At 39.3% G+C, this 19940-nt stretch overlaps 1 protein-coding gene across 1 annotated transcript in view; it reads right to left on the reverse strand.

Annotated features, from left to right (window-relative positions):
• Positions 1-19940, reverse strand: part of PKDCC (protein kinase domain containing, cytoplasmic) — a 63611-nt gene that overhangs the window by 24791 nt on the left and 18880 nt on the right. The window contains exons 2-3 of the mRNA XM_060754367.2: positions 5322-5444; positions 3695-3966 (exon numbers count right to left, since the gene is read on the reverse strand). Of these exons, the coding sequence (XP_060610350.2) occupies positions 3695-3966; positions 5322-5444 (395 nt within the window). The remainder of the gene's footprint in view (positions 1-3694; positions 3967-5321; positions 5445-19940) is intronic.

Consider the following 19940-nt stretch of genomic DNA (forward strand, 5'->3'; position numbering starts at 1 on the left):
TTAATGTAGAGATTTGGCCCATTTACAAAGATGTCTGTCTCTGCTTGGGCAAGATTTTGAGGTTGGGGTTTTTTTAAGGGCTGTAAAATTAAAACTTCACGCTTCCAATTTGAAAAACAACCAACCAGTAAAATTAAAACTTCATGCTTCCAATCCGAAAAACAACCAACCAGGTACAAAAACCAACCAAGTCACTAATATTTTTTTAGATCTACAGAGCATATAAGGAATGGTACCCTGACAGAGAAACACTAGATTTTCCACCATGTATCAACTATGTCAACTGAGCTATTTTTTTGAAATTCACTACCCACATTTGTATCAGAGAATACTTTTATAAGTAAAATTTAAAGTTCTCCAGAACTTTTTCTTTGTGTTGAAAGAGGGAAGGGAGCTGAGCATATTTAAAGTCTTCCGTTTGCAGATATATCAAGATGGACTGCAGAGATACCAGACAGACAAAAAGAAACGAGCTCTTAATCATTAAACATGGCTAAGACAAAGTGATTCCTGCATCCTCTGCTAAGCTACATTCACGCTGATTATAGACAAAGAGCATTTCCTTCCTCCAGAGCTAGTATGAAAATTCAGTGGAGTGGTTGAAAAGGGGTGCAATGGTCCATCCAGCCTCCACCAAGACACTGACTGTATGGAATACCTGGTTGCTTTTCATAAGGCCATTCCTTTGAGATTCCACTGCACAGTCAAGGTGCATACTAAAAACTTTCAAAGTTCTGGAGCATATGGATGTAAAACCTGCAAAAATGCCTTTCCTCTATCTGGCAATTTAAATAATATGCAAAAATGTACTTCTTGAAGCAGACACCTGCTCAATGAACTATACCTACCAGGTGAGATGTTAAATGAAAACATCTGCACTCACTTTTTAGTTGCACCAAGAGCTGCTGGCACAAAGAAATCACTGTGACTTTTGATTTGAGAAAGGAAGAGAAAAGCTATCCCATGGATTTCCAGAATACATGCTGATTGGGCTTTCTGTGAGTTACAATCCAAAAAAAAAATTTTAATCCTCCCCATGGTCTGTTTTCCAATGAAGACAATAAGAAGAGTGCGCACATTCAGTGAACCCTTGGTATCCACTGGGTTTTGGTCCCAGGATGCCCCATGGATACAAAAATCCATGGATATTCAAGTCATATTTTATACAATGATGTAGTAAAATAGTGTCCCTTATAAAAATGACAAAATCAAGTTTTTGGAAGAGAGAGCGGAATTTCAAGTCGTGGATGGTTGAGACTATGGAGACAGAGTCTGTGTATATGGAAGGCCAAATGTAATGTTCTTCATTCTTGTTCTTCTTCAGCTTTTGGAGATGGAAATAGGGCACGGAAATGGCATTGAACTGGCATTACAGGGAAGGAGTCTTACAGGCCTGTAGTGAGGGGGTGGTTTTAGGGGTTCAAACCCCCCCCCCCCCCGAAATGTTTCAGATTTTTTTAAAAAACCTGGTTTACTCATGAATTTTAACTGGTTAACCAAATCCCCATGCTACGTCTATGAGATGCAAAAAATTAAGAGTCTCTCCAGAACTGTATGCACTATCTCAAGCAAATATTGACAATTTATTCACACTGTCATTACTTGCAGCAATAGCCGATGTAGTGAAGCAACCAAGTTGGGGGTGTGTGTGTTGAATGCTCTCATTAAGGAGGCCAGACTTGGTGGAGGTGGTTGACAGGGGCAGAGCTGCAGGCTATTGAAGGTTGCTCTGCCCCCTGCTGTGCTCTTTGCTTCAGCATGAGCTAGGAGGCAGGTTTCAACCCCCCCCCCCCCCGTGAAATTTTCAACCCCCCCCCCCCCCCCCCCCGAAAATTTCAACCCCTCTCGAAATTTTTTTCTGGCTACGGCCCTGGAGTCTTAGTTAAGTAGATCCTTGATTTAAACGCTTCACATAAACAAAAGACCCTTAAAAGGTGGAAGCAGACAGCTGAATCCTTAAAATGTCAATATCTTTGAGAATAAAGAACAGAGATGGTTAAATTAACATGGGGCAACTTTAAATCCTCTGGCATGATTTATTAAGGGATATGTAACTCCAATGTCTCACTGAATTTCTCCAGTCGATAGTTTATCACTTTTTTTTCAAAGTTACACTTAACAAGGTGGATGGTTCAGACTCAGTATAAACTGAAGCATGAGACATAAATATTAGGTCACAAGCAGATTGGTAGCATAAATATGATATTTCAAGGGAAGCTGCCATGTTCTATGTCTGATCTGAAAAGTAATGGAAAACATTTTCCTTACATACATGAATTGCACTGTCACATAAAAAACATTCATATAAAGAAGGTAGTTAATCACACCTGGGAAAGAATATAAAAATACTTGCTGCATAGTATTAATTACATAAATGAAGTCATCAGAAGGAATTAATACAAGATTCTTTCTGGCATCAATGTAGATGTTGAAAAAGGAAGAGTGAAGCTGTACCTGAGCTCACAGAATCATAACATTATACAGAGCCTTGTAGTCTCAGTAGCCCTTTTTGTAGGCTGGATCTACACTGCCCTGTATCCCAGGATCTGATCCCAGATAATCTGCTTATCCCAGATTATCTGGCAATGTAGACTCAAGCCCTGTCCACACAGCTGTATAAAATCCACAATGAACTGAATTATATGACAGTGTGGACTCAGATAATCCAGTTCAAAGCAATAATAATAATAACAACAACAACAACAACAACTTTATTTTTATACCCCGCCTCCATCTCCCCTAAGGTACTCGGGGTGGCTGACAAATAGAGAAGCCCAGAGAGCACAAAGTTAAAAGCATAATACAATAAGATAGCATCAAAACAAACCAAATAAAAACAAATCACAATAAAACATAACATAATAAAAAGTACCATACAGAACAATAAAAGCTCAGAGGGCTCTTGGTTTGCGCAAATTCCTAGATAGAGCTAAGGGAAAGTGCAAAATTCAGAAAGGCAGGGCTGGGAGGATAATGTTCATGGGCATTAAAATATCAGGATTGTAGAGCGGAGGGCTATGCTAAAGTGCTGGAACTTAGGTAACATTGGGCCAATTCTTTGGAATTGCCTAGTCAAAGGCACAGCAGAACATCCAAGTGTTTAGGTTCTTGCAGAAAGTGGACAGGGTAGGTACCAGTCTGATCTCCCTAAGAAGAGAGTTCCAGAGCTGAGGGGCCACCAACGAGAAGGCCCTCTCCCTCATCCCCACCAACCATGCGTGAGATGGAGGTGGAAGTGAGAGAAGGGCGTCCCCATATGATCTTAGAGAGCTTGAGTTGGTTCGTAGGGGAAGATGCTATCGCGAAGATAGGCAGGTCCTGTACCACTTAGGGCTTTGTAGGTAATCACCTGCACCTTGAATTGGGACTGAAAACTCATTGGCAGCCAGTGGAGCTGTCTGAACAGGGTGCTTGCTCCAGTTAGTAATCTGGAATATCTGCCTTGATATTCTGGAGGTGGATCTGGGAGTTCTCTTCAATGCAGCATCTACAGTATTTGGTTCAACTGCAGCATGCTTGACAAATGGACATCCTTTCCCTCTTTAAATAACATCAATGAAGCAAAGCCCACCACGTTACAATGGAATCTGTTCTAGTGTCTAACAGCTTCGGTTCATCAGGAAGCTTCTTCTACCCAAGTATATCTTTGAAATGTTCAGTGACCATGGCATTTACATTCTAGCTAGTTTAGTACCTGTATGCATTGTAAAGATTCCTCTTCTCATTCATATTTTGGCATTTGCCTTCAACAGTACAAGGAAGAGTAAAATTTCTTGCTGGAAATTCCATGAAACAATCTCTGCTGCTAGTGCAGGAAGTCTCCTCAGTGCTGGCATCATCCAGATCAGTGACTTTGAGCTCTCCATCCACAATCACAAACTGCCGAGGTCGGAAATCCAGCAGAGTTACAGAGCCAAGGGGAGAGTGGGCCAGGTAATGCAGAAGCTGAACTAAGCTGAAGCAGATCTGAAATAACAAAAGCCAAAATCATTACATGTAGCTTTCTCAACAAGGCAATCCAAATGGGCCTGTTTATAGTTACACTGCAGAGAAAATGACAACAGACCTTCAGCCTTCTTTGTTATGAGAAACAGACTCAACAGTGAGAGATGCCAAGTCTGTACACAAGAAGTTCTCTGCACAACCATCCCTAGTCTCTGGCATACTCAATTGGCCATTTGACATTTCAGCAATAAAATGAAGTTGCATACAAAAATCTCTTCCAAACAGATTTGGCATGTCACTCAGCAGTGTAATCCTGCAAAATACATTTCAAAGCCCACCTCTTATATTTGGTTTTGTAGATGGTGTTCAAAGCCCCATGCAAACTGGTTTACTCAGAAGCAATTTCCATTGAGTTTAAGTAGAATTGGTACTACAACTGACCATTGAGCTGCATTTGGGGAACCTAAGATTCCTAGAGAGATCACTTCTTTAGGAATTTTTGGGTCTCCCAGCACAACCCTTTGGTCAATGTCTGGTGGAAACTGAAAATGGAGTCACACTAGAGGATCCCTAGAGAGATGTTCTCTCAAATAGAAAATAGCTGGTTTTATTGTAGGGATCCTGTTCCTTAACCCTAGCAAATGTGAAGAGCTGATTATTTGTTTCTGTATTGCTGAAAATAAAAAACATCCAACCGTTACAAGACAATTGCATAATAGTAATAATTTCTAGGACAGCTTTATGTCAAAATTATGTTAAGCTTGAGGTGCAATTAGAACAGGTATCAACAAGGACACCTTCAGGGCTGCTGCCATGGTCACAGAACATCAACCGAGCCTACTGCTGCTCTAGTACTTACCACAAACTTCTCACACCCATTGGACTGAAGCAAATATTTACATTTCTAACAGCACTCCTTCGTTTTTTTCCTACTATGTATATTTTCAACGAGCATAAAATACTGCCTCATGGAATTCTAACTTGATTACTCTTGGGTTCTACAGCCCTAACAGTTCAAGACTAGTTTATCTGAGATGCTACCTTTTCACATCACTTTTTATGCTTTGGAAGGAAGGCAGAGTTTGCCATACCACTGCACAGTGAGGTTCACTTAATGGGAGTGTGGAGAAGAACCTTCTCAGTTATAGTGTTCGCCATGTGAGTTCATTTCCCTAATGAGATCAGCTGAGCTCACAATATGGGGTGTTTCTGCCATCAACAAAAAAGCTATTTGCTTGCCCAGGTATTTTCCAATATTACCATTTACTTCTACTGATTTCCAAGAATCATTTTATAATTTTATCATCACTTTATTTTATTAATTGCTTGTGTTTTACTTTCTATTTTTTCCAACACAAAATTTAAACAATACTTACACGAAATCTATCTTCCCAAGAAGTCTGTAAAAGCTGTATCATCTCCAATGGTGAACCCAGTTCTGTGATGGCAGTCAGTGTATCTGAAATGTCGTTACTATCTTGATAACAATATCCATAGAGCTGTCAGGGCAGAAAGTGGGAAGGAGACAAGTCAAAACATTATTTGCATGCATGTTTCTCCTCCTTATCATCAGCATGTTGATCTTACCCTCCAAATACAGATTTCAAACCCAGTACCAATGACATGATGGTACAGTTTGATTAATACTCAACAAATTTAGGCTGTACAACACATGTGTCAAACTCAAGGCCTGTGGGCCAAATCTGGCCAGCCATGTAATTTTATGTGGCCCTCCAGGTGATAGACTATACCTCCTGTGTTCTGCATCATTAGACATGACTAGAGCTGATGGGAAGTGTGATGCAGTAACATCTGGAAGACTGCAGTTTGTTCTGTTTAGTCAGGAACATCTGGGGAACCAAACTGGAGAAAAAGAGAACTGACCACTATCTAAAAAAATTATAGCTGCCCCTCTGTAGCCACAACTTTTCTGTCCATAGATTCAATGGACCCTTGAAAGCAACCATAAGGCTGAGGTGGCCCTTGATGAAAATGAGTTTGACACTCATGCTGTAGAAAAAGGACTGTTTCAACATCAACCTTTCTCTGCATATAGGAAACTAACACATCTGGACAGACTAGTTTATATCACCTAATCGAGTATTTTCTACAGTTTCTGACTATTGATCAAGTTGGCTTGGGAGTTGAAGTCCAAGTGAGCTAGAAGACCAAAGCTTGGGAATCACTGACCTATTCTTTGTGAGGCCATTACAGGAGGTGGAGCATAATCACTATCAATACTGCATTTAGTTCAAGACTTACAATATTTACACCTGATGGGTCCTTTCTACATAACAGAGTTACTACTTAATGGTGGGGAAACACACTGATGCCAGTGAGGGATATTCCTTCAAAGCAAGTAATAGCTTTAAAAGGTAGCATTTCCTCAATATCTCAACAACGGAGGGAAGAATTAAATTCCCATCCCACACCTGCTTCAGTCCCAATGATGATCAGTTCTTTCCAGCTGATGCTAAGAAAACAGAATTCTGTACATTAAATGCAAAGGCCTGTTGTACTTTATTAGTAGTTCAACCTATAGTCCATGCGAGGAAACAACAACACCAACAACACCAATGTCTCAATTGAACAAAATCCAACAAGATGCTTGACACTGAGCACTTGGGGGAAGTTAACAAATTTTGATAACAAGACATGACTCCCAATGTGCCTTTTAGTAACATCCATATCCAGAACTGCAGGATGCTTAATGTTTGGCCTGAATTGTATTATTAGTCTCAACTAGAGCAGATCCATATTTGTGTGTGTCAGAGGTGAATTGAGAAACTGCAAGTTGCTTCTGGTGTGAGAGAATTGGTCATCTGCAAGAATGTTGCCCAGGGGACTCTTGGATTATTAATGTTTTACCATCCTGTGGGAGGCTTCTCTCATGCCCCCGCATGAGAAGCTAGAGCTTGACAGATGGTAGCTTACTCCGCTCCCCAGATTCAAACCACCAACCTATCGGTTTAACCCATTGCACCACTAGGGGCTCCTAACAGATACATAAAATAGTGTTATTGACATAAACGTTGACTCACCATTTGACAATTGAGTCAGTGGGTTAACTGACAATTAATTCCATAGAATCTTGTTCCCTTTGAGCACCAGGAAACTAAACTGCTGTTTATGTTGCACACCTCACCAGCAATAACACCATGCTTGCCCCATGCCGTATCTACAACCCTGATCTATAGGAACATGGAGAATGGATGGATGAAAGGACCAGGCAGAAAAGAAAAGAAAGAAGGCACAGCTTCCCTATCTGCTCCTGGCATACTGAGTTTTAAAGATATATAAATGTTTCCTGGCTTTGCATTTTGCAACTCTGCACCAAAGATCTGCTGAAGGTTGTAAAAGAAGTTTTTCTATATATATTTAAAGTCCTAGCTATATGAACTAACGGTTGATTTTCTGAAATAAATGCTTTTGAGCATCAAAAACAAACTTTAAAAAGTATCAGGCAAAAAAATATTAAATGCATTGGAAATCATCAGACTCTACTTTGGCATCAAATATGTCATTACTGCAGTTCATTACACCTTAATTCTTAGAATAAAAAAAACTAAGAAAAGTCACCTATTCAAGGTGACCCATCTTCACTGATAAATCTGGAAAGTATAGACATCTGGATATCATTTAGAATAGCCAGCACTATACTCTAGAACTATTTCTATTTTAAAGGGCTTTTCCATACTGATTTTGTATCAAAATAATTTCACTGTAGTAATTGTTTTTAACTGCTATGACGTCTACTTTGATTTATGGTAACTCCATGAATGAGATGCCTCCAAGTCACTCTATGTACAACAGTGTTGCTGAGGTCTTGCAGATTCAGAGCCATGGTTTCCTTGATTTAGTTAGTCTATCTATCTCACTGACTTCCATCTAAACTCTGAATTGCAAAAGAATAATAATAAATAATAATAAACTGTATTTATATCCCGCTGCCATCTCCCAAAAGGGACTTCTGGCAGCTTCCAAGGCACACCAAGTGCACTATATAACATAAAACGATACATGAGTATAACACAGTATCATATAATAATTATAAAAACAACCACTATCAACACATAAAATAAAATAACACACTACATCTGAAAGCAATGTATTTCTACAAAATTCTGTAGTGTCTGTATTCCTAGCCAAACTGTCTTTTAACCATTAGATTTCTTTTGGAAATGGGTTAAGGAGAAATCTACAAATTGCAGTGAGAGAAGTGACCCTTTCAATTGTCACCCCTCCAAAAGCAAAGGTCAGCAGAACACAAAAACGGATGTTTCCAAACACAAAATAAAAGCACCTTATTAAGCTGTCATCAACGGGTAAGGATATACAAACAAAAAAAACCCTTTGGGCTTAGTGAGATTTCCAAAGCTGGATTTGTAGGAAAGTGCCTGCTGAGATAAAACCTTAGCAAAATGTTACTTTTTGGTGCTTCAAAAGGAAGTGGGGAAGGTGAGAAAATGAAATGATCCTGAAAAAGTCAATGAGCCATTTTCTGCTCAAAATGATAGTGCCAGTACCTGATAATGAGGCTGGAAACAAGGATGATGGTGATGAAGAGTTTGAAGTAGGGCAACATGGAGGGTCTACCTTAACAGACTCTGTCTATTCTCCCTTGATATCACTTATGACTGTATTTTCCTCTAAAAAATGTCACCTTCATTTCTTTTTCTAAATCCCACCTCAATACTGATCACTTCCAAGAACTCTTGGGCTTAACTCTTTAGTTTTCTTCTAAAACTGAAGAAAAAGGCTGGGAGAAAATCCAGACAGAGAAAGTGATTTAAAACATCCTTTTTGATCACTTTCTCTCATCTTCTGCCAAACCTTGGAAATCTTACTTACTCCACCTAGCATAACTAATAGGTATGCTGTAGGATTCTGGGACTCGTCGTCCAAAAATATTGTTTTTATTTTAACTTCTGTCTCACACATAAACATGGATAGAGGGAAGGATATAAGTTTAGACCACTTTACACACACACGCGCACAGGGAGGGTTCATATTTAGACTGTAAGCCCTGGAGGCGGGGATTTTGTCATTTTGTTTATCTTGGTTACTAGGAAAGTGTCATGCCTACACTATAAATACCAACTCTGTCAAATTCAAGGGTGACGGCAGATTTTGCGTTAAAATTTGCCCAGATATTTATGCTCATTCATAGCACAAATCAAAATCACTCCTCTGTTCTTCCAGGCTCTTTAGAAATGCCAAACAAATGCCAGTAGTAAGTTCTGCATTATGATTCTGCTTTTATCTGCTATAGTTCTATCCTATGGAATACTGGGATTTGCAATTTTAGGGAAAGGTATTCAGAATTTTCAAGCAGACAGCTCCTCTTGTGCCTCATCAAAAGACAAGCCCCAGGATTCCATAGAATGCAGCCGAGGCAACCAAAGTGGCATCATGGTGCTATAATTGTGTCGTATGCAACAGCCTCTGGTTATCCTCTCCCTATGGGAGGCATTGCAAACTGTGCCCAGAGGGAGGGAACAAACAGATAATGGATGATAATGGAGAGAGGGAACAAATGGATGATGGTGGAAGTTATTGAGAGGAGGAGGATGTGCTGTGGGATCTGGACTCCAGCCAGTCAGCATTACCAGCACAATGGAACCAGTATTACCAGCACAATGGGACAACTTGCCCATTTGTTTCAGCACTGCAGTTCCATTTAATCCTCTGAGTTTCTTGTACGGCATTACCTGTGGCTCTGTGAAACTAAGTACAGATCCCATTTTCATGGAAGAAACCATGAAAATGAACAAAATCTGGCTACCAGTATTAAAGGACTCAAAAATCACAACAGCAAAACAACAGAGGGGAAACAAACAGGCACATAAAATCACTCTCAACAAGGGATTCCCCCTGGGCACTTCCAAGCCATTGAATGCTAATCAAGGTGATCAGCTGAAACATTCATATCTAGCCCCAGCAGACAAAAGTCCTTTTTCTCACCCTGGTCATTCCACAGATATATAAAACCATTTTTCCTACTTCCAACAGACCTCACTACCTCTGAGGATGCTTGCCATAGATGCAGGCGAAACGTCAGGAGAAAAATTGCCTCCAGAACATGGCCATATAGCCCAGAAAAACCTACAACAACCCTAAGTACAGATCCTAATAGTGCTCTTAAAATCAAACAACTAGAGAAGCTCACCAAGGAAACACTGTTTAATAGTGTGGTATTGTGTGCCTTCAAGTTGTTTTCTACCTATGGTGACCCCTAAGGTGGACTGATCACAAGGTTTTAATAGCAAAAAAAAATTGAACAGGTTTGCCATTGCATTCTATGAGGTTGAGAGATTATGGCATGCCCAAGATTACCCAGTGGAAGACCTAGAGATTCTTAAAGAGATGTTCTAGAAATCTCTAGGTTTTCCAGCATGACTGAAGGAAGCTGGCCATAGAGTCCCAATGGAAGACCCAGAGAATCCTAGAGAGAACATTTTTAACTAAATCTGTGGATAATCGAATTTGCAAAAGTCAAAAGTGCAAATGTGGAGGGGCGAATATATCTTGCTCCACAGTTAAAACAAACTGTACCCAAAGTTCCCATCCACCATTTCTCCACAGATATCACTGGTATTGCAGCGGTACCCTGGTTGCCTGCCCTCACCATAGGCATTTAGCAGAGGAGAGGAGAGGAGCTGAGAGTACCAAGTTGAATAATAATTATACAAAACTGAGATTAGGATCTTCCTATCAATATTACATCTAGCCTTCCTCTGAGTGCTGGGAAAGCAGGTCTGGGAGATTCCAATAAAAATGTCTTTATCATCCCACATGACATTTTCCAACATTGTGCCATGCTGGCTGAGTTTAAGGTAACAACTCTAAAATATACAAGTCTATACATTTAAGAAGACAGGAACAAGAAAGCAAGAGGACTAAACCTTTCATTAGAAAGAGTAATAAGCATGGCCATACAATCCAGAAAACTCACAGCAACCCGGTGATTCCAGCCATGAAAGTCTTCAACAACACAGCCTCCCTAATGCATTGTTTTTGGCACCATCATTTGGAGCAAGAGATAAATACATACAACATGAACTAGGTCCATGAATTTCACCCACAAAGACACTCTGAAATTTACCCTTCTCACTGAACTTTAAAAAGTGTTCCAACATGTTCATTTTACCACCATTCACATCCTGAGTTTATTCTGTATCCAAACAGTACAAATGTGTATTGGTTTATACCATCTTAATTTGCTTTGACTGCTATCCTTTAAAAAAATCCTGAGAATTGTAATTTAGAAAGAGTGTAAGGAATTCTGACAACAATTTTAAGTGATCTCAAACTGGGGAAAGCATGCATGTAAAACAACTACTAAATCAATTTCAGCATTCTCTTGAGATAAACACACCCTTTAAACCTCAAAACCTTCTCTTGCATAAAACTGTCTTCTATTCTAAACTTTGGCACTTGGAAATTGCAGGGAAATCAGTAGCAATCATTCCAGGACAGGCCTTGGTAAAGAAAAGCTACAGGAGGTTGCAAATCATCAGCTTCCTTGGAAGAAGCAGCCAGCAGAACAGAAACTTTGGGGATGATTCACATGACACACTAATGATGTTGACGAATTCACTGGGATATATATTTTAAAGAAACACAGCACTAAAAGTGAACAAGAATTATAGGGCTTTCTAGTCAACCCTAACAGGTATATCTGGAAACAACTACTCACATCAACTTGCCCATTCCCCACCACTGTGCTTTCCACCATTCAGAAATGATGTTTGGTTACTTCAGAGCAAAGGCATGCTGACTGTCTAATAATGACATGAATAGTTTCTGCCTGGTTTGCAATTGTATCAGCTCCTGACTTCCAGCAGCAGCAGAGCTCTTGCTAACAGATCCTTTCTTCACTCTTAAAAGCTCAGGATAACATCTGGGCCTTTGGGGAAGCGTTCTTGCAATAAAGAAGCACTTTGTGTAATTCATCTTTCCTCACCACGCCACATCTGTCTGCTCCTTCAGCCCACCTCCTGTCTCCACTACCACCACACCCCGGGTCTTCCCTGAGCTCTGGAAGGGAGAACAACAGATGGCCACCTTCAGTGAATTGCTAGAAGGTGGCACTGCTTTGACCTCTGCCCCACAACAAGAATTTGAGATTCAGCATCACCTTCCATGGTTGCCTCCCTGGAGAGACACTACCAGGCATTTAGCTTTCAGCCTTGTGATGGAGCAATCAGGAGCCAGTGCAAGATAGCAAAAGCATCTTGCTTACTGGATTGGTTTTCTTTGCATTCATTAAGTATCATAACATTCTTTCTCATCTTCCTTTACTATCTTCTTTTCCTAACTTTGCTCCAAGAAGCTCCAGATAGTGCAGTGCTTCTTAAACTATGGGTCCTGACCCCTTAGCTCAATGTTGGAGCCCCGTAAAAATTTGGCAGCAGTAAAAGTTTCCTGACTGCCACCTAGATATATACATGAATCCATTAGTGCAGTCATGCCGGCCACATGACCTTGGAGGTGTCTACTGACAATGCCGACTCTTCAGCTTAGAAATGGAGATGAGCACCACAACCCAGAGTCGGACACGACTGGACTTAATGTCAGGGGAAAATCTTTACCTTTACTAAAAGTTTCCTGATTGCCACCTAGATATTTACATGAATCCATTAGTGACAATGTGGAGTGTTTACAGTGAACTCTGCAGAAAATGCTTCAGATATATCTCATAAAAAGGAAAACGGCCTGTTAAGCAAGCCTTGCAAATCATGATTTAGGATCAGTAAACATTTGTTTTTATACCTATATTAGTAAGGGTAAAGGTTTCTCCTGACATGTCCGACTCTGGGGGGCGGTGTTCATCTCCATTTCTAAGTCAAAGAGCCGGTGTTATCCATAGACACCTCCAAGGTCATGTGGTCAGCATGACTGCATGGAGCACCGTTACCTTCCAGCTGGATTGGTACCTATTGATCTACTCACATTTGCATGTTTTCGAACTCCTAGGTTGGCAGAAGCTGGGGCTAACAGTGGAAACTCACCCCCGCTCACTGGATTCAAACCTATATATTCAGGATTGATTAAAAATGGGAGGAAAGGGATCATGAACAAATCTCTCAGGCAGAAAGGGGTCATGAGTGGGAAAACTTTAAGAACCCCAGAGATAGGGTATTTCTTAATTGTATCCCTGCCTATATAGTTATACTGACAGATAAAAGGTTCTTTCACACCACACAATTATATCATTGCGTTTCTACTTTATAGCCACAGCTCCTGTTCCTGGAGTTTGACAGACAGCATCTTAGATAACTGGCAAGGACAATGGGGTGTTTTGCATGGGTGTCCCATGATTCTGATCAGGAAGAAGTCACTCATCCCCCTTCTGCACTGTCCTATATCCCAGGATCTGATCCCAGATTGGGTTATCTGTTTGTCCCAGATTATCTGGCAGTGTAGATTCACATAATCCAATTCAAAGAAGCTAATCTAGAATCAGATCCTGGGATGTAGAGCAGCGTAGAAAGGGCCTTGGTTTAGTTATGTAGGGAATGGAGACAATATTATTGAGGATAGAAATTCATCAGGTGCTGGGGAGAATAGTCCAATTGTTATAGAGAACACTGGGCAAAAAGTTCACAAACTCAATTATGGGGGGAAATAAACTTCAAATAGCTAAGGAGGGTGGCCCTTGGTCTTAGTTTTCTCTACACTAATAAAATAAACAAGGTGATACAGCAAAACAAAATGATATAATAGGCATCACTAAAACTTGGTGTGATGAATCTCATAATTGGAATGTTGTAATAGAGGGTTATAACCTATTTCTGGGAAACAGATCAAACTGGAGAGGGAGTAGTGAACACTGTTGAAAGGAGGAACCATAGGAAAATGCCTAGAGAGAATATATTTTGTCAGATGTGGATAAAGGAAACCATGGATACTGGTTTCACTGATATGAGGGTTGTACTCCAAATATATGCACGCAAACATATAATGAAAACAGTGCTGTCAATGACAATGACATAAATGACAAACTCTACAGCAATTCAATTAAAATGTGTCTATATGAACAATAAACACAACAGACATTCACAGCAGTAGTCTAACTTGCTGGTGATAACACTATCATCTGAGTATTGCCAGGTTAATTAACACTGTAGTGGGATAGGAAACAGTAATCTCTTTATTTGCGCTCAAGCTGACAGGCTCAAGCTCCTTGCAAAGCCTTGAATTAGCACTTTCTTATAAGAGTCACTCCTTTTCAAAGCTCCTTTATGGAAGAATATTACCTTTCAAGTCAACTGAAATGTTCTACCAGTGGTTTCCATATGTAATCTTTTCTGATGTCAAATACGTGCCCATCAGATGTCAGGGTAAATTAAGGTTTCTGCAAAGTAGGGCATTTTATATGTAGCTTTGAAAACATAATGTAAAGATGGAAAATTCATTGCCTTCTGTGGATTCTTCATTATTTCCGTAGCACTGATTTTGGTTGGTTGTCTTATTGGTTTCCTGGCCATATGTATATGTTTTTAATTATTGTTTATGGCCATTAACATTGCATGTGTATTGTAGAGAAATGTTTATTATAGAGTGTTTAATGTACTGTGTTTAAACTGTATTTAGGGTTTACATTAGTTGCTATGGCCTAACTGTAAGAGGTAGGTTGCCATGGTAACAAGGCCTCAGAGGAGGTGGGCGGAGCTTAAGGAGAAAAAGGTTTAAAAGTGTCAGTTAATTTCCAGTCAGGAGGAAGAGACCCTGAGGAGAAGAGCAGAGCCAGTTAAGGGCTCTGGGAAATAGCAGAGTCAAGAAAGGACTCTGGGAAAAGTAGTTTAGTCCGGTGGATGAGACCCGGGGAAGAGGATCAGAGTCAGTTAGGGCTCTGGGTTGTGAAGCTGTGAGAATTAAGTTAGTTCTTAGGATTTGTGAATATTTCTTCAGCAAGAGAGCTGAAAGTGTTACCTTGTTAGATTGCTTAGGTTAAAAGAATCTAACAGAAGGGGTTTTAAGGATTGCCAGTAAGGAAAGTGGTTTGATCCGAGTATAGGACAAACAGTGTGGAATATTCACAATAGGGAACTCTGAAGTAATAAAAAGCACTTCACTAAAGAAGGAGTTTATAGAATTGTAACAACAGAAGCTTGAATGTATCTCAAACCAGCCATTTTGTAACATCAAGCCTTGTGCCAAGTTCAAATTCTCAAAACTGCAACAATTACGTTCTGTTAACAATAAAACTTGTTCTCTTTGTATTTCAAACCTGCCTTCTCCCCTCACATTAAGTGGAAATAGTACTTCTTTACATGTATATTTGTATAAACCCATACTTATAAAAAAAAAGTATGTCAGATAATCTGTATATTTAAAATGTTTCCTGTACCTCCTCCATAATTATTGTACCCCCTCCATAATGAATGCATGATTTTAAGTAATTGTTTAATTGATATGTTTTAACTATGTGATTTTAAAATTATATGTGGTTTATTTTTTATAAGTATTCAAGGCATAAAATTGTGCCTTTGTTGTAAGCCGCCCTGAGTCCCCCTCGGGGTGAGAAGGGTGGGAGACAAATGAGGTAAATAAATAAATAAATAAATCATTTTAAATCAATTACAAAAGCATGCATTTGTAATGTGCTACTAAAAGATTTTTTCCAAAAATAATCAATAAGCCTTTGAGGGCAGGGGGACTATTAATAACTAATGCATTTCTGTTTAAAAATCATATTCCAGCTCTCAAAACTGGTAAATGATAGAAGAAATCAACATGCAAAGGAGAGGAAAAACAAAGAACATAAGCCAATAGTATATTCCCATTTCCCAAAGCAATACACTAATAGCATTAATTTTCATTGATGAAATATTCTGCAAAAATCCTTAGCAACGTATTGTTTTCACTTTTTTGCTTATAGCCACCTTTTTCCAAAATGACATTCAAACTGGATTGCAATATGAATTAAAAACAAAATAGTTTAAAGATTATGTGGCACGTTTTTAAACAATTAAAGAATCCATCCATTTGCCTCTAAGTGCAGCTGTTAGACTCTCACCTACTGTGCGGTTGCCCACACCTACTTTAAGACATTAATTTAAAACAATTAAAATCAGTTAAAACATATATTACATTTTTAAAACAGCATATCAATGGCACCTTCTTCTATCACAGTGGTTCCCAACCTTTTTTTTACCAGGGACCACTTAATCAGGACCACTTTGACCAGGGACCACTCTCCAACATTAGTACCAAAAAGGTTGCAAATCAGTTTTTGGTCAATTTTTAATTTGGTTTGGTTATTTGGAGTACTGATTCAGAAAACTGCATTGGACAGACCACATAAGCTCTAGTTTCTGATACAGAACATTTGCCATCCAGTAGTTGCCATCTGCTTGTCCACAGAAAACCAGACTGAATAAGCCTCGGCACTATAAAAAGGTTTCGCGAGACCAGTAGCTCTCATTGCAATGGTGTAATAATGGTGATGCTGTGGACCATATTTTTGCTCTTGCAGACCACTGGTGGTCAATGGACCACAGGTTGGGAACCACTGTTCTACCCCAATAATAATAATAATAATAATAATAATAATAATAATAATACTTTATTTGTAGACTGCCCTATCTCCCAAAGGAACTCAAGGTGGGTTCCAACACATATGGCAAAGATTCACAGCAAACATTCAATGAAAAGTGTGTTGAGGTCCTTAAGACTATTTTTATAGATTTGATCAATCATTAAAAACAGTTATATTAAAATGAGCTTGCATGCTACCCAAACCTTGCCAATGTGACTTTTTTTAACAGTAAAAACATCCTAACATGTGCCTTGACCTGATATTCGTTGATCTCAGTCTAACTCTTAAATTCAACAATTTTCTATTTTAACAATTAATCAGATAACCAATTATTCCAGCACAACTAATCTTTAAAGTGGGGCTAGTGAAATAACCCTCAAGGGGTGCTGAATTCAGGAGTATTCAGGAATAAATATACTTTAGGGTCAAGGTAACAGTCAATATTCAGAAATGGAATCCTGATCTTTTTCAATAGCATTTTATATTTACATATTTTATTTTATTTACTTATCTAAGTTTATTTACTGAATTTATTCCCTGACTTTCTCCTGGGAAAGGATCCAAGGCAACTGGACACGAAATGTTTATTTTCTCAAATGTACAATAAAATGTGTATAATACGAAATGATTTTTAAAATTACTTCCTAGTAAATATGTTCAAGTTTAGACTATCAGATAGAGATCATACTCACATGTACTCAAAGGAGTTTAATAAGACTATTGCGCAAGTGTTTATTGAATGGTAGCCTAAGGTAGTTTATCTGTTTATTCACTATCTAAAGTACTTGGCTTTAGTTTATTATACTGAAGCCTTCAAGAAAAATGACAGATTTTAGAGTTGGCGCATTTTGCCCAGGAACTGATGTGGTGCAGTGATTTCACCATTAACAATAATTCTAGAAATCTGGATTCAAATCTCCACTCAGCCATTAAACCTACGGGGTGACCTTTGGCAAAACACAGACTTTTAACCTTAGAATGAAAAAAAGGCAAATTCCTCCAATTAACAAATCTTGCCAAGAAAACTCCATATGTTCACCTTAGGGTCACCATAAGTTGTAAATAGTTTTAAGACACATGACCACCACAACATGTTCCTCTTCCAATATGAACAAAGCCATAGCTTCTTGCATATCTATCAAAGTCTGATGTTGTGATTATCTGTATTTGTCTGTTCCATGAACAATCAACAGAAAAAGAGAAAGAGCAGCCCTATAAATTGCTGCCCTTTGAACTATGGGTTTCAAACTATACTAACTACCTAAATATTGGTTAGCAAAGTCTGTCACCTAGGGACTGAAGACGGTATTTCAGGACACAAACAAATGAGCACATTTATGCCAAAATTAATTAATGGGTGTTTAAACATCAGAGAAACCCAAAGTACACAGGCCCAGTGCCTCCTTAGGATGCATACCAGATTTTATATGTTTAGAATTCATGGTCTCTGAACTATCACTCTGAAAAATAAAGGTACATATCCTCTTTTATTACTGTAATTTTGGTTTTTTTCAGTTATTTGGTTACTTCAAATCAATTGTTTTGAGGACAATAAATAAGTATAATTAAATAACAAGCATCAATGTGTAAATATAAACAAAGAGCTTAAAATCAAGACAAGAATTAAACAGGAGCAGTAAAACGGCTTATAATTCAGTATATCAATAAAAACATACAAAGACTAAAAGGACAGTGAGAATTAAAAAAAATCTGTGCTAGGCCCCCAAAGCATAAGAAGTAGGGACCAGATAGGCATTTCTATAGAATATTTGCCATTACTGAAGGCCTATAACTGAGAAGACCCTGTATGTTGTCCTGTCATGTTCACTATATTGCAAGGTATTACGATCTAAGCCTCAGAAATATGGGGAAAGTGAATCATTCAGATGCTGAGAAACCAAGCCACGAAGGCCTTTGCAAGCTAAAAAAGAACTTTGAATTACATCCAGAAATGAAACAAGAGCTAGTATAGATGTCACTATGCCCATGTAATATGATCATAATGTCCTGTTCCCAACAGTTCTGACCTCCTCCAATGGCTTAATGTCAACATCAAGTATTAGAATGGATAAGAAACTAGCGGGAACCTGAGTCATAAGTGACACAACATCAAATGACATCACCTTCTTGAAGTGCAACTATGAGCAGAATCAGTCAAACTAGACAACACTTAAAGAAATTATACAAGAATTGATGGACTCAAAAGCAGCTAAAACCTCTTCACATGGGGCATTTTAGCCCCGTTTTGCCACTTTGTTTAGTGGCAAGGATGAGGCCTGCAGTGTGCCATCACCCGACGCAAGGCAGGCCTAACCCACATATCTCCCAAAGTGAAGGGGAAACACCGAAAGGCACTTCCTTCACCACTATGGGGGGGATGTATTTTGGGGAGGTCTGGTGGAGCTACCCGCACTTTCCTCCCCTTTTCAGCATATGATGGGGGAAAGGGCAACGTTGCCGCCCTTTCTCCCATCTGATGGGGACAGGATGCTGTCCCCACTGTATGATGGGGGAAGGAGGGAGGGCACATGGGGCACCACGGGCCGCCCCATATACCTTCTTTTTCACCTGCAACTGCCAGCAAAACAGCATGGCCCGAAAGGTACCAAGTCATACTCTACTGTTTTCCTGACTAGGTAATGGAATGGATAGAGATATCCATCCATTCCAATGCCACAACCAGGTCCAGTTCCTCCTTCTAAAATACAGCCTAGAGCAGCAGTTGGTATTTATTAGTGGTCTCCCCTCCAAATACTAACTAGGGCTGACCTGGCTTAGCTCCGACCTGGCTTAGCTCCCAGGAGCAGATCTGTGGTAGAATTTTAAGGCAATGAGACTACTCAACAGATAGTCCCTGTTTACACAGAAGTAAATTCCACTAGGTTCAATGTGGCTAATTCCCAAGAAGGTATGCAAATGACACAGTTCAAATCCCATTGATTTCCCAGCAAATGGCAACCAGTGTATTCCTACCACCTTTTCACTCTTCATCATACTTCTGATGAAGTAGTCTGGTAGCACAGTAAAATAGCTGACAGGCAATTAGAGAAAGAGGGTTACTATTGGCATGCTTGAATGCATACATCATAGCGAGCAGAACTCAGCTACCGTTAAGCCATTTAAGAGCTTTTGATTTCAGTCAGACAATTAAGCTGATGCTTAAATCTCTCCCACTGAAATCAGTGGGGCTAACACTGCATATTTATTCTTCTAGAAATCTCGCTGTATTTAGTGAGGTTTACTTTTAGGCAGCTTTTAAAACTGCCTGGATGTGGCTGAATTTGGCTCTCTGTGTGTGCGAACATGTGCATGTGTTGATAGACTACAACAATTGGCATGCACCTTATTTATTAAATGTTCTGTTGAATTGTACCCAAGGGGCTTACAATAGAAAACCCCATACCAAGTGGGAGTGGGGAACCACTGAAAATTAGAAATGATCATAGGC

The sequence above is a fragment of the Anolis sagrei genome, chromosome 1 (genome assembly GCF_037176765.1).
Source record: "Anolis sagrei isolate rAnoSag1 chromosome 1, rAnoSag1.mat, whole genome shotgun sequence".
Taxonomy (NCBI): Eukaryota; Metazoa; Chordata; class Lepidosauria; order Squamata; family Dactyloidae; genus Anolis; species Anolis sagrei.